Genomic DNA, 15,704 nt, shown 5'->3' with positions numbered 1-15,704 from the left:
CATCCTTAGGCCCCCGCAAGGCTCTAACACTACTGCGCAGCTCGAAGGCTCGGGACAAAGGGCAGGGGGACATCCCACAGGCGGCTCCGGCTCCGGCTCCGGCCTTGCCCTCCACCACCTCTCTCACGGGCGAGCCGCAGCCTGTGCTGAACGTGTCTTCTTTACTTTGCTATCGCAAAGGACGGCTCAGGAGCAGCTGCCTGGGCCTGGCGTCTCAGCGCCCCGCCCCATCCTCTGGCCAGGGAGCCCAGCACGCTCAGTCGAGGGGCAGAGTCCGGGGTCTGCGGCAGGCAGGCTCGGGAGCTGGGAGGGGCGGCCGTGTGCCAGGGCCATGGAAGAGCACACCATCTGCTGTCGCCTCGCCGTGAGGGTGGGAGCACTGCAGCCCCTGGGGACCAGAGGAGGAGAGCTCCCAGAGCAGCAGCCTCCGGGCTGGGTTCAGCTGCCGGACGCCCGTATTTTGGTCAGTGTGGCACGCTGTGTCGAGAGCGCTATCAGGGTGCCCTGACTCTGTGGAGCTGTGTGAGGTGAGGTCAGAAAGCTGTTGTGAGTTGCTCTTGTCGGGCTGTCCCGTGACCTGTGGCTGAAGCACCCAGCCTGACACGCACCACCCCTCTCCCCAGGCCAACTCCAATGCAGCCTGTCAGCAGCAGGAGCGACCAGTGGCCAGTTTGCTGTCCTCGGCTCAACCATTGGCCACCCCATCCAGTCCCTGCCGGCTCCTCAAGCGACCATTTGACAGCCCTTCCTGCCAGCCTCCCACACCTCAGGGCACAAGGCCCCAGCACCTCCCTGCTCCTCGACTCTGGCTCCCGCACTCCTGCCCCCGTGTCTGCGCAGCTGTCTTCTCGGGGCACACCAAGGGCACCCCACTGTGCTCGGCTCCACTGTGCTGACGAGCAGCCAGTGCGCTGGCCGTGGCCTGTCCACTCCGACGGCTTCCGAACAGTCTCAGCACCACTGGCGCTTCTGGGACTTGTTCCGTTCAGTCTGGGACTCCGGAGGCTTCCTGGGACTGAGAATTACCGCGGCCACACTTCACCCCTCGTCAGCCCGATCCCTTCGAATGCCCCTGACCCAGCAGGTGTCAGAGCTCCTCCCTCACCCTCTGTGGCTCTTCACCTGTCCCCCTCCCCCCACCTCAAAACCAAGATGCACACCTCCTTCCGAGGACAGCAATCGCAGTGACACTGTCGGTGGTGGCAGTCAGTGTGGCCGCGCTGGCGGCACTGCTGGACTGAGCAGGCCTGGTGCCTCTCGGAGGAGCCTGAGCTGGCCGCACGGCCACACCGGGCAGGGCCACCAGGTAGGGCCACACCGGGTGGACACACACCGGGCGGGCACACACCGGGCAGGGCCACCAGGTAGGGCCACACCGGGTGGACACACACCGGGCGGGCACACACCGGGCAGGGCCACCAGGTAGGGCCACACCGGGTGGACACACACCGGGCGGGCACACACCGGGCGGGCACACACCGGGCAGGCACACACCGGGCAGGCTCACACCGGGCAGGCTCACACCGGGCAGGCACACACCGGGCAGGCTCACACCGGGCAGGCTCACACCGGGCAGGCTCACACTGGGCAGGGCCACCGGGCAGGCTCACACTGGGCAGGCACACACCGGGCAGGCTCACACCGGGCGGGCACACACCGGGCAGGCTCACACCGGGCGGGCACACACCGGGCAGGCTCACACCGGGCAGGGCCACCGGGCAGGCTCACACCGGGCGGGCACACACCGGGCAGGCTCACACCGGGCAGGCTCACACCGGGCAGGCACACACCGGGCGGGCACACACTGGGCAGGCTCACACCGGGCGGGCACACACCGGGCAGGCTCACACCGGGCAGGGCCACCGGGCAGGCTCACACCGGGCGGGCACACACCGGGCAGGCTCACACCGGGCGGGCACACACCGGGCAGGCTCACACCGGGCAGGGCCACCGGGCAGGCTCACACCGGGCGGGCACACACCGGGCAGGCTCACACCGGGCAGGCTCACACCGGGCGGGCACACACCGGGCAGGCTCACACCGGGCGGGCACACACCGGGCGGGCACACACCGGGCAGGCACACACCGGGCAGGCTCACACCGGGCGGGCACACACCGGGCAGGCTCACACCGGGCGGGCACACACCGGGCGGGCACACACCGGGCAGGCTCACACCGGGCGGGCACACACCGGGCGGGCACACACCGGGCGGGCACACACCGGGCGGGCACACACCGGGCAGGCTCACACCGGGCAGGGCCACCGGGCAGGCTCACACCGGGCAGGGCCACCGGGCAGGCTCACACCGGGCGGGCACATACCGGGCAGGCTCACACCGGGCAGGCTCACACCGGGCAGGGCCACCGGGCAGGCTCACACTGGGCAGGGCCACCGGGCAGGCTCACACCGGGCGGGCACATACCGGGCAGGCACACACCGGGCAGGCTCACACCGGGCGGGCACACACCGGGCAGGCTCACACCGGGCAGGCACACACCGGGCAGGCACACACCGGGCGGGCACATACTGGGCAGGGCCACACCGGGCAGGACATGCCCTGTGACGGGGCGGCCCTCCAGGCTTATGTCTGCACCGCCACACGTGCATGGCGGGAAGCCTGTCCCATGACGGGAGATGAACGACGGCGGGCGGCTACATGGTCACGAGGACACCGTGACAAGCCCTGCAGCTGTGAGATGAGGGGTGTGCCTGTGCCTGTCCCCTGTCCTTGACAGTGTCCCCTCCGGTCCTCCCTGCTATGTCTTGGCTTTACAGTCCAAGGGCCCAGCACACAGGTTTTCCTGCCAGCCTCCAGCCACCTCCAGCGGGGTGAGGGCGGGAGGGGCTGGGCTGCTGGGGCCTTGTGCGGCTCAGCAGAACAGTGAGCGCTGTCTCTCCCCAAGGACAGCCTGTCCCCAGCACACCAGCTCCTCACGGACACGGTGTCCTGTCACCGTGGGCCCCACCTGAGCAGATCGTTGCCATGTGTCAGCCCGACACTGTGCTGGAGACACGCGGTCCTCGGTATGCGCAGCAGAGCGGGGCGTGCTCAGCCCCCGTGTTGGGGGGAGGGTGCCGCGGGGCTCACAGGAGCTGCACTGGCACGTCGCCTGGGCGTGGCCACACCATCCTCATTGCCAGGGACCCAGCACTGGCCCCGCACTCACGCTCTCACCTACCTGAAGTTGAGTCGTCCTGGGAGGTGAGGCCAGAAGGGCTGGATCCCAGGTCCAGTAACTTCCATGTGTCCTGGAGGGAACCGCTGGTGAGTGACGAGGACCTTTGGGCGTGGTGTCCACGTTCCTGGCGCAACTCGTGGGCTTGCGGTGGCTGTGGGGACCGGTTTTCCTTCTGACGAGCTGCCCTGCACATGGCCACGGACAGTCTGCGTTGCTATAAAAGAAAAGACAGGCTACCCTTGAGAGCTGCCCTCTCTCCAGCCCTGTGCCCCTTCGGGTGGGTGACAAGGCAGTGGGCACGACCCAAAGACAGGCCTGGTGGTGACCCTTCAGGACCAGGAGAGAGGTCGGGGAAGCAGCCTGCACCCTGAGGCCACCGGGTCCCTGAGTACTCAGTGTGGGGATGGTCGAGCTGACACCGTCAGGGTGGGACAAGGACTGGAGGGAAGGGCACAGCCCCAGGCCCCATCTCTAGAGCAGGGCCACCTGGGGCCCGCGTGCCAGTCAGGGGTTCTGGTGTCCGGCCCCCGCGTCCTGCAGCCATCACCCCAAGTGAAGTGCCTAGGGCTGCAGCCTCTCCTCTGATACCGACCTCTGCGTGCCCAGGCGCTCCCCGGCCTGCATACCTGCCCTGGCCTCCCAGTTCCTGCCGCACTGCCATGCTGGGCATCATTTCTGCGGACCGCTGGTGCCTCGCGGGGCTGGACCTGTCCCGAGCACTTGGAGGGACGTTCCTCTTTGGCACTCTTAGAGTCCTGCCATGAAAATTCACATAAGAGGGATTCACTGTCTGGGGGTCATCGATGGGCATGTTACTGAGCTTCCCCTCAGGACCAGGAAGCACTCCCGAAGTGGCTGGTATCAGGACTCACTCTGCTTGGTGACAAGTCAAAGGGAGGGACACGCTGTGCACTGGCCAGGAGAGCCAGCCCCTCCCATGCTCGGCAGCCCTGCTCCCACCTGCACCCGCAGCGCCTTCACCCAGCCCAGCTGCTCACTGCTCAGCCCAAACCTTGCACCGCCCCCGTAAGAGCGACTTGGAGGTCACATCCCCTTACGGCGCAGGAGGCTGTATGCCCCCTGGCTCTCAATAACCAGGATGGCGGGCAGGGGGCGGCCACCGTCCTCCACGCTACAGGGAGTTCTGGCTGGACGGCCAGGTGCGAAGACGGGACAGTGTAAGGGCGGAGGCAGGAGCCAAGCCTCACTAGCATGCTCGATCCGCACACAGAACCCAAGACACTCCTGTGGTTCGGTAGTCAGGAGACGTGAAGTCGTTTATAAAAGTGAGCTGTGCTTCTAACAACCACCATGGTTAAAAAGAGACATTTACACACACACACACCAGTACAACCACCAACAGAAAGCTACCCAGCACTAGGAGGAAATGAGCTGTCAGCCACGACAAGACAGGGGGACCCAAGAGGCATGTGATGGGTGGGAGAAGCCCGTCTGAGAAGGCTCCCCCTGTGCGGCTCCAACTCTGTGACCTTCTGGAAAGATTGGGGCAGAGGAGTGGACAGCCAGGACTCAGAGGGTGGCTAGGGCAGTGCAGCTACGCTGTGCGACACCTTATGGTGGATACAGGTCATTATACGTCTGTCCACACCCACAGACGCACCACACCCAGAGTGAACCATAGGCACCCTGTGGACTCTGGGTGAGGGTGCCGTGTGCCGTGTCCATGTCACAGATGTCACCCCTGGTGTGAGTGTTGATGGTGGGGGCCGGGGCATGGAAACCTCTGCTCAGCTTTTCTGTGAACCTAAAGTTCTTCTGAAAAATAAAAATAAATCAATCAATCTATCCATCTATCTATCTATCTATTTATTTTTACCCTAACCTGAGGACATCTTTGCATTTATTCTCAGATAGAGGGGGAGGGAGGGAGGGAGGAAGAGAGAGAAAGAAACATTGATGTGAGAGAGACACATTGAGTGGCTGCCACTCATACGACCCCAATCGGGGTTGGGGACAAGCTGCAACTGAGGTCCGTGCCCTAAGCGGGAACTGAACCCGGTCCGCGGGCCGACGCTCCAACCGCTGAGCCAAACCGGCCAGGGCAATAAAATCAATTTCTAAGGAGAAAGTGAAATTGTCATTATTTGCAGATGACATGATACTATATGTAGAAAACCCCAAAGACTCCATCAAAAATTTACTAGACTTAATAAATGAATTTGGCAAAGTAGCAGGATACAAAATTAACGTCAAGAAATCGATGGCATTCATATACACCAATGATGAACTCACAGAAAGAGAAACTAAGAAAACAATCCCATTTACCATTGCGGCAAAAAAATTAAGATACCTAGAAATAAACTTAACCAAAGAAATAAAGGACCTATTCACATAAAACTACAGGTCATTGAAAAAAGAAATAGAGGAAGATATAAAAAAGTGGAAGCACATACCCTGTTCATAGATTGGAAGAATCAACATCATTAAAATGTCCATATTACCCAAAGCAATCTATAGATTCAACGCAATCCCCATCAAAATACCAATGGCATACTTCACAGAATTAGAACAAGTACTTCAAAAGTTCATATGGAACCAAAAAAGACCTCGAATAGCCACAGCAATCTTGAAAAAGAAGAACAAAGTTGGAGGGATCACATTACCAAATTTCAGGTTATACTACAAAGCCATCGTAATCAAAACAGCCTGGTACTGGCACAAGAACAGGCATATAGGCCAGTGGAACAGAACAGAGAACCCAGAAATGGACCCAAGGCAATATGCTCAATTAATATTTGACAGAGGTGGCAAGAGCATACAGTGGAGTAAGGACAGCCTCTTTAATAAAAGGCGTTGGGCCCTGGCCGGTTTGGCTCAGCGGTTGGAGCGTGGGCCTGCGGTACAGAGAGACCTGGGTTCGGTTCCCGCTAAGGGCACATACCTCGGTTGCAGTTTGTCCCTGGCCCTGGTTGGTCGTGCGAGTGGCAGCCACTCGATGTGTCCCTTCACATCGATGTTTCTCTCTCTCTCTCTCCCTCTCTCTCCCTCCCGCTCTATCTGAACAAAAAATGGAAAAATGTCCTCAGGTGAGGATAAAAATAAATAAATAAATAAATAAATAAATAAATAAATAAATAGTGTTGGGAAAATTGGACAGCTACATGCAGAAAAATGAAATTAGACCATCAACTTACACCTTACATAAGAATAAACTCAAAATGGATATAAGACTTATATGTGACTCATGAATCCATAAAAATCCTAGAAGAAACTGTAGGCAACAAAATTTCAGACATCATACGCAGCAGAATTTTCAGTGATACATCACCTAAGGCAATAGAAACAAACGAGAAAATGAACACATGGGACTACATCAAACTCAAAAGCTTCTGCACAGCGAAAGATACAATCATCAAAACGGAAAGGCTACCCACTGTATGGGAGAGCATAATTACCAACGATACATCAGATAAGGGGTTAATTTCCAATATATATATATATAGAGTGCTCATACAACTCCACAAAAGGAAGACAAAGAACCCAATTAAAAAATGGGCAGAGGAACTAAATAGACACCTCTCCAAACAGGACATACAAATGGCTAAGAGACATATGAAGAAATGTGCAACATCACTAATCATCAGAGAGATGCAAATTAAAACAACAATGAGGTATCACCTCACACCTGTCAGAATGGCCGCCATCAACAAATCATCAAACAACAAGTGTTGGCGAGGGTGTGGAGAAAAGGGGACTCTAGTGCACTGCTGGTGGGAATGCAGACTGGTGCAGCCACTATGGAAAACACTATGGTGTTACCTCAAAAAATTAAAAATTGAACTTCCATTTGACCCAGTGATCCCACTTCTAGGAATATACCCTAAGAAGCCTGAAACACCAATCAGAAAGAATATATGTACCCCTATGTTTGTAGCAGCACTATTTACAATAGCTAAGATCTGGAAACAGCCCAAGTGTCCATCAGTAGACGAATGGATAAAAAGCTGTGGTACATATACACAATGGAGTACTATGCAGCTGTAAGAAAGAAAGATCTCTTATCCTTTGAGACGGCATGGAGGGACCTGGAAAGTGTCATCCTAAGTGAAACAAGCCAAACAGAGAAAGACAAGCATCATATGATCTCACTTATTTGTGGAGTATAATGAACATAACAGTCTGAGGAATGGGGTAGTCCCAGAGACGTGGAAGTGGGGTACAGACTGACAAACCCCAGAAGAGGGGGTGGTGGGGGGAGAGATAAACCACAGAACTTATATGTATGAACAGTGGACATGGACAACAAAGTTGGGGACAGGGCAGGGAGGGAGGGGGAGGGAGGAATCAGTGGGGGAAAAGGAGAAACATCTGTAACAAAAATTAATTAATAAAAAAATAAAAAAAGAATTTCTAAATAGCAACAGAGACGACTGCACCCTGCTGACCTCGCCATGGCACATGTGCACATGGCACAGGCCCACGCACCGCCTGTGCAGGTGTGACTGGCATGGTCTCTTTAGACGCACCTGACAAACCTCAGAGAGAAATGCCCCAGAACCCAGCAATGCAGGTCCCAGGCGCACACCCGAGACACGCTTCCCATGGGAGGCCACGTGTACCAGTGTAGCCCACGCTGGGGCCCACCGAGCCTGCCACACACAGGAGGGAAGCACGCCCCGGTGAGGAGACCAGGGCTGGAGAACGGTGCCTCCAGCCAGCCTGGCCCACCACGGCCCGAGGTGCAGAAAACAATGTCGATACATAGGTCTTATATTGCTAACGGTTGCAAACATCAAAATTTGCAAAAATCATGAAAATTATAAGAAAGTTTCCTGATTCATCACCTTTCACTGGTGTCCATCTGTCTGTCTGTCCATTTGTTGCCTGTGGCTGCATCCCAGGTAAATGCAGACCCAACTACTCACAGCCGAAACCCTGCAGCCCTTCAAGGGGGAGAAGTCACTTCGGGGCCTTCAAAGAAAAGGGGTGCCTATCCCCCAACGCCAGCGACCCCTGCGAATGTGAAAGACAGCAGGAGCAGGAGCATCTGTGCAAGGCTGGGTCTGTCTGCTCAGAGAGAAACACCTGACTCAGGAAGGTTGAGGGGCAGGAGTACTGGGCAGGACACTGAAGGCGTTTCGACTTGACATTTGTTTATTAAATTGGATGGTGTTCACACAGTGCTCTTTATATTGTCTTTGTATCTTCTTAGAAGTCGAAACATATCTGCGACTAAAATAAATGCATATATACCAGCATCCACACAATGGCAGAGAACAGCGGGGAGAATCTGGTCAAGGACGAGAAGCAGGGCGAGCTCGGTCCCATGTCAGTGACGAGGCCCTGGAGCTTCACGCAGGGCGGGCGGCACTCGGGACCAGCACAGGGAACAGACGCATGCCTGGCATGGCAGCGCCAGTCCCTGGACCATGAGCGGCCTGACCTCTCGGGTGAGGGCCCACTCCAGGCGACAGAGACACGAAAGCACACGCACACACTCATGTGCACAGTGCACACACACACTCATGTGCACAGAGCACACACACTCATGTGCGCAGAGCACACACACACTCATGTGCACAGTGCACACACACATAAGCGCATGCGCGCACGTGCTCGTGCGCTGGATATGGTGGGTCCTGGACTGGCTGCTTGGTTGAGAATGGCTTGAAGAGGTGACTGGCAAAATCTGAAGGCAGAATGTGCATTCAACTCTAGTATTAATGATTAATGTTATGTTTCCTGACTTTGGTAACTGCCTGTAACTGTATGTCAGCGTGGCCCCTGCTTTCACATAGAAAGCGGCTCGATGTCTGTGCCAACTCCCCCTGGCCCAGGAATAAAGCTGCCTGTCTGTCCGTCATTCCTACCTGAAATGTAGGGGAGGAGGGGGGCAAAGCAAACACAGCAGTAAGTTGTCAGCAACTGGGGAGCCTGGTGAGAGGTGTCCTGTTCTTGTGACTTCATGTGAAATGGATGTTATTTCAAACTTAAAAATTATAGCAGCAAACACAACCCCTGGCCAGGGTGCTCAGGTGTGTGTCGTCCCGACACACCAAGGTCGCAGGCTCGGTCCCTGTCGGGGCACAGACAAGAATCCACCAAGGGTGGCAGCAGTAAGGGGACAGTGGACACACACGGTGCACAGAGGGTGTGTTGTGCAACTGTGCACCTGAAACCTGTGTGCATTTGTTAATCAGCATCTGCTCAATATCTTCAATAATACATAAACAAGAAGAACAACAACTCGAGGTTTCTCTGTCTCCAAAATCAATTAAAAAATAAAACTAACCCCCCCAAACAAGAGCATGCCTTTTCCGCACATGACAAACTGTCCGTTCAAAGTCGGAGGGAAAGGTGCCGTGACGAGGGGCGAGCGGACACCTGGGAAGATGGTGAGCGTCACCCGAACTCGGAGCAGAGGAAACCGGCAGGGCACCAACTGAGCTCCTTAGACTTTTTTTTTTTTAATCCTCATCCGAGGACATTTTTCCATTTTTTTGTACAGACAGAGTGGGAGGGAGAGAGAGGAACAGAGAGAGAGAGGGAAACGTCGACGTGAAAGGGACACATCGAGTGGCTGTCACCCGCACGACCAACCAGGGCCGGGGACAAACTGCAACCAAGGCACATGCCCTTAGCGGGAACCGAACCCGGGCCTCTCCGGACCGCAGGCGGACGCTCTAACCGCTGAGCCAAACCGGCCAGGGCTCCTTAGACTTTTTAAAAGTTGTCTGTGGACTAAAACAATTGAAAGGTTAAAAGGCACATGACAGCCCTGGCAGTTTTGCTCAGCGGTTAGAGCACTGACCCACGGACCAGAAAGTCCTGGGTTTGGTTCCCGCTGAGGGCATGTACCTCAGTTGCAGTTTGTCCCCAGCCCCGGATGGGCTCGTGCGGGTGGGAACCAGTCGATGTGTCCCTTTCACATTGATGTTTTTCTCTCTCTCCCTCCCTCCTGCTTTATCTGAAAATAAATGCAAAAATGTCCTCAGATGAGGAAAAAAATAAAAAAGGCACAGGACAAATTGGAGAAAGATGTGTAGCAGAGAAGCAGCAACTTCCTTACACAAAGAATTCTTACAAAGTAACAAATACAAACCGGCCGGCAGAGAACTGATCAAGGAACATACAAAACCCACTGAAAACGTTAACACCGGCTTTCCTCTTTCCCTCTTTTCTCTCCCTTAACATCCCAACGGTCTCCTTTCTGCGATGCGGTGCTACCCCAAACGTGACGCTGTGGACACCCACACAACAGACCTGACTGCAGAAGTGAAGGTGTCTCCTCGCACACCGCGCGTGTGGTGTGGGAGGGGAGGGTCTCTGCCCGCACTGTGCTCAGTCACGGCTGTCAGCCCCAGACAATGAGCACCGACGTGGCACATGGCCCAAGGTAGCGAGCTCCTTAGGGTCAGCAAAGCATGAACATGGAAAGTGACTTTGGTTCCAGTCTCTCTCTTTTTTTCTTATCACATACTCTTTCCAGGCAGAAAGAAGTTTTACCTGCCTGCTCATTTCCCAAGAAAACAAAACAAAACAAAAAAACATTAAGATCACTAAGGATGTAAGAAATTTTTAAAAGATGTAATTTTTTTAAAATGTGTTTTTAGTGATTTCAGAGAGAGACAAAGGGAGAGAGAAACATCAACATGGATCACTTGCCTCCTGCATGAACCCCAACCAAGGATCAAACCTGCAACCCGGGAATGTGCCCTGACCAGGGATCGACAGGACAACGCTCAGCCGACTGGGTCACACCAGCCAGGGCTCAAAAAGGTAATTTTTAAAAAAAATCCTCACTCAAGGATATTTTTCCATTTATCTTCAGAGAGAGTGGGAGGGGGAGAGAGAGAGAGAAGGAGGGACATCGATGTGAGAGAGACACATCGACTGGTTGCCTCCCGCATGACCCCGACCAGGGCGAGGGACCAAACCGCAACCGAGGTACGTGCCTTTGATCAGAATTGAACCCGCAACTCTTTGGTCCGCGGGCTGACGCTCTACTGCTGAGCCAGACTGGCAAGGGCAAAGATATAATTTTTACTTATTTTAATTTTTTTTTATCCTTACCTGAGGACATTTTTCCATTTTTTTGTTCAGATAGTGGGAGAGAGAGAGAGGAAGAGAGAGAGAGAGAAATATCGACGTGAAAGGGACACATCAAGTGGCTGCCACCCGCACGACCAACCAGGGCTGGGGACAAACTGCAACTGAGGTACGTGCCCTTAGCGGGAACCGAACCCAGGTCTCTCTGGACCACAGGCCGACTCTCTACCTGCTGAGCCAAACTGGCCAGGGCAAAGATGTAATTTTTAACCTATCCTACTGGTAAAGATAAAATAATACCCAAATGGGTAAAGCTATAGGACATAAGTATGATATAATTTGTAATTCTAAAGAACAGCAGGAAACAGAATGAAATATTACTGGTAACTGTCTCAGCGCTGAAAAGTGGAGGCTTTTAAGGCTGTGTTTATTGCATTTTGACGTTTCTGTAATGAAAATGTAACACTTAGGAAATTAGTAAAAAGTTGTTAGGAATCTATTTCTTAGGTGAAGGAGAATTACCTGAGTTGTGAAGTGGGGTTGCAGCTGTCCCAAAGGTGGGCCCTGCTTCAAAGGTGCCTTGGTCCCTGCACCTGGGTTCTGGGCCTCAGGGCTGGGAAGGGGATGAGAACGTTTCCCTAGAAACAAGATGAGGGAAAGGGTTTTTCACATCACTTCTGAATTTCTCTCGTGCTGATAGACACGTTCCTCCTCAAAACCGAAATCCCTCGGGGTGCACAGCCGTGAGCCATGTGCACGTGCCAGCCCCCGGCAGCTTGGCAGAGCCCACGGGTGCACAGCCGTGAGCCGTGTGCACGGGCCAGCACCCCGGCAGAGCCCATGGGTGCACAGTTGTAATACAGGGGTGTATGACTGACTCAGACAACCGAGAGTGCGTTGTATAATTTTCACTGTCTTGATCAACTTAATGAATACATTTGAAAACAAAGGCTATAGCGTGAAGCTGCGAATGTCGAAGTGTGAAGTGGCAAGGGACGACTGTACCCGAGTTTAATAAAAGTATGAAATCAAAAGATGTACAAACGGAGGGCCCCAGGTTCTGGAAGAGGCTGCATAGTTGCAGCGGCCGTGTCTGCACTGATGTTCAGTTTCTTCACTGCCGGAGCGGCGAAATACACCAGCATCATAGTCGAGGAGGTACAGAAACATTCTGTGCATACACTGTGTTCAGGTCATTGAAGGGACCCATGACGTGTTTGTAGCTGAAAATGGAAAACCTGCGCCTTTGGATGAAGAGTCACAAACAAAAAATGGCAGTCAATCTACGGAATGAGTATGGTCCTGTGTTGCATGTCTACTTCAAAAGGAAGTTTTAAAGAAAGGGGTCCTCAGCCCTGGCCAGTTTGGCTCAGTGGTTAGAGCGTCAGCCTACGGTCCAGAGAGACCCGGGTACAGTTCCCGCTAAGGGCATGTACCTCGGTTGCAGTTTGTCCCCGGCCCTGGTCATGCGGGTGGCAGCCACTCGATGTGTCCCTTTCACATTGACGTTTCTCTCTCTCTCTCTTCCTCTCTCTCCCTCTGGCTCTATCTGAACAAGAAATGGAAAAATGTCCTCAGGTGAGGATTAAAAAAAAAAAGGAGGGGTCCTCAGAATGCATCGGATCCATATGGTCATAAACAATAGCCTGCCAATCAAGGACAGGAAGTTGAGTGTTTGGCGATGGGCACACATCCCTGTCCACCAGGCCCCGGGGATACTTTGCCAGAGACACTAAGATGCGGAGAACACAAGCGAAGCAGCACGCAGCCCATGGCTGTGGCAGCACCTTCTCCCAGGGCAGGGCTGATGCACATCACAGTGCACCTGCTGGAGGCTCAGACCGCTCACAGCCTGAGGGATGCCTCCGGCTGCACCTTCTCCCAGGGCAGGGCTGATGCACATCACAGTGCACCTGCTGGAGGCTCAGACCTCTCACAGCCTGAGGGATGCCTCCGGCTGCACCTTCTCTCAGGCCAGGGCTGATGCACATCACAGTGCACCTGCTGGAGGCTCAGACCGCTCACAGCCTGAGGGATGCCTCCGGCTGCACCTTCTCTCAGGCCAGGGCTGATGCACATCACAGTGCACCTGCTGGAGGCTCAGACCGCTCACAGCTTGAGGGATGCCTCCGGCTGCTTTGGAGGGTGGCAATGCCAAGAACTCTGTGCTGATGCCTAAGAAGGCCCCTACAATGCCAAAACCCCAGTGGCACCCACCGTGGAAACTACAGGGTGATCAGTGGGCATCAGTGGGCTACCTGGAAACCAGTGGTTGTCACTGGATCTGCTGACAGAACTATCGAGATCTGGGACTTGGCTAGTGGCAAATTGAAACTGTCATTAACTGGGCACACTAGTACAATTTGTGGTGTGACAGTAAGCTCGAGGAGCCCATACCTATTCTCCTGTGGAGAAGACAAGTCAGATGCTGGGATCTTGAATATGATAAAGTTATAAGGCACTATCATGGACATCTAAGTGCTGTGCATACTTTGGACTTGACCCAACCATTGATGTGCTGGTAACCTGTAGTCGAGATTCAAATGCACGGATTTGGGATGTGAGAACTAAAGCCAGTGTATGCACATTATCTGGACATACAAATGCAGTTGCTACAGCGAGGGGTCAGGCTGCAGAACCACAAGTTATTGCTGGAAGCCATGACACTACAATACGATCATGGGATTTGGTGGCTGGAAAAACAAGAGTCACATTAACGAATCATAGAAAGTCAGTCAGGGCTGTGGTGTTAAATCCCAGACAGTAGCCCTGGCCAGTTTGGCTCAGCGGTTAGAGCGTCGGCCTGCGGTCCGGAGAGACCCGGGTTCGGTTCCCGCTAAGGGCATGTGCTTCGGTTGCAGTTTGTCCCCGGCCCTGGTTGGTCGTGCGGGTGGCAGCCACTCGATGTGTCCCTTCACGTCGATGTTTCTCTCTCTCTCTCCCTTCCTCTCTCTCCCTCCCACTCTATCTGTACAAAAAATGGAAGGGTGTCCTCGGGTGAGGATAAAAATAAATAAATAAATAAAAAATAAATAAATCCCAGACAGTATACATTTGCATCTGGCTCCCCAGACAACAGGAAACTGGGAATTCCCGACGGAAGGGTCACTGACAGTGGATTCTCACGGCCTGCTTGTATCTGCGGCTGACGATGGAACTGCATCTTTGGGATTGGAGAACTGGCTACAATTTCCAGAGAGTTCATGCAGCTGTGCAGCCTGGGTCTTTGGACAGTGAATCAGGAATATTTGCTTGTGCTTTTTAAAAACAGTTTTTATCCTCTCCTGAGGACATCTTTCCATTTTTTGTTCAGATAGAGTGGGAGGGAGAGAGAGGAAGAGGAGAGAGAAACATCAAAGTGAGAGAGAAACATCGAGTGACTGCCACCCACATGACTCAACCAGGGCCGGGGACAAACTGCAACCGAGGTACATGCCCTTAGTGGCAACCGAACCCGGTCTCTCTGGATCCCAGGCTGATGCTCTAACCGCTGAGCAAACCAGCCAGGGCTGCTTGTGCTTTTGATCAGTCTGAACGTCGGTTACTGACAGCTGAAGCTGATAAAGCCACTAAGGTGTACAGAGAGGACGGTACAGCGACAGAAGAGACTCATCCAGTCAGCTGGAAGCCAGAAATTATGAAGAGAAAGAGATTTTATTTATTTATTTATTTTAAAGATTTTTATTTATTTATTTATTTTTAATCCTCATCCGAGGACATTTTTCCATTTTTTGTACAGACAGAGTGGGAGGGAGAGAGAGGAAGAGAGAGAAAGGGAAACATCGATGTGAAAGGGACACATCGAGTGGCTGCCACCCGCACGACCAACCAGGGCCGGGGACAAACTGCAACTGAGGTACATGCCCTTAGCGGGAACCGAACCCGGGCCTCTCCGGACCGCAGGCGGATGCTCTAACCGCTGAGCCAAACCGGCCAGGGCGAGAAAGAGATTTTAATATGGCATTGTCTTCATGGTGTTTCTTTGTTTTTAGCTTTGTGTTGATGGGATATCCAGTCATTTTGTGCTCTGGCTAGGATTATAAAGCGGAAACTCACATGCTTGAATTATTGCTGCTTCATATTTTACAATAAAATGTGTTGTCTCCCCTGCCCCCCAAAAAAGATGTACAAATGGCCAACAAAAGATGCTCAGCACCTCTCGTCACCAGGGAAATACAGACCAGAGCACGAGACACCACCTCACACCCACTGAGACAGAATAAAGCCCACAGACAGGAAATAAGGCGTGGTGAGGGCTGGGAGGTGAGCGCCTCCCACTGCGGGAGGGAACGAGATGGCACAGCCGCTACGGAACACTGTGGCGGTTCCTCAGCACGTTACATGTAGACTTGCCACGAGCCAGCAATTCCACTCCTGGGGACAAACCAGAAAAGGTGAAAACAGGCTCAAACAAAAACGTGCACAGTAGCCGTACAGTCGTCCCTCCACTTCGCGCTCCGACGTTCGCAGCTCTGCATGCAGTACAGCATTTGAAGAAACTGATGGAGTGAAGC

At 53.9% G+C, this 15,704-nt stretch overlaps 1 protein-coding gene across 1 annotated transcript in view; it reads right to left on the bottom strand.

Annotated features, from left to right (window-relative positions):
* Positions 1-15,704, bottom strand: part of CCDC57 (coiled-coil domain containing 57) — a 77,281-nt gene that overhangs the window by 13,509 nt on the left and 48,068 nt on the right. The window contains exons 16-18 of the mRNA XM_036268393.1: positions 11,713-11,828; positions 3,807-3,935; positions 3,181-3,394 (exon numbers count right to left, since the gene is read on the bottom strand). Of these exons, the coding sequence (XP_036124286.1) occupies positions 3,181-3,394; positions 3,807-3,935; positions 11,713-11,828 (459 nt within the window). The remainder of the gene's footprint in view (positions 1-3,180; positions 3,395-3,806; positions 3,936-11,712; positions 11,829-15,704) is intronic.

Source organism: Molossus molossus, unplaced genomic scaffold (genome assembly GCF_014108415.1).
Source record: "Molossus molossus isolate mMolMol1 unplaced genomic scaffold, mMolMol1.p scaffold_m16_p_19, whole genome shotgun sequence".
NCBI classification, from domain to species: domain Eukaryota; kingdom Metazoa; phylum Chordata; class Mammalia; order Chiroptera; family Molossidae; genus Molossus; species Molossus molossus.
This window is presented reverse-complemented; position numbering and strand designations above follow the sequence as displayed.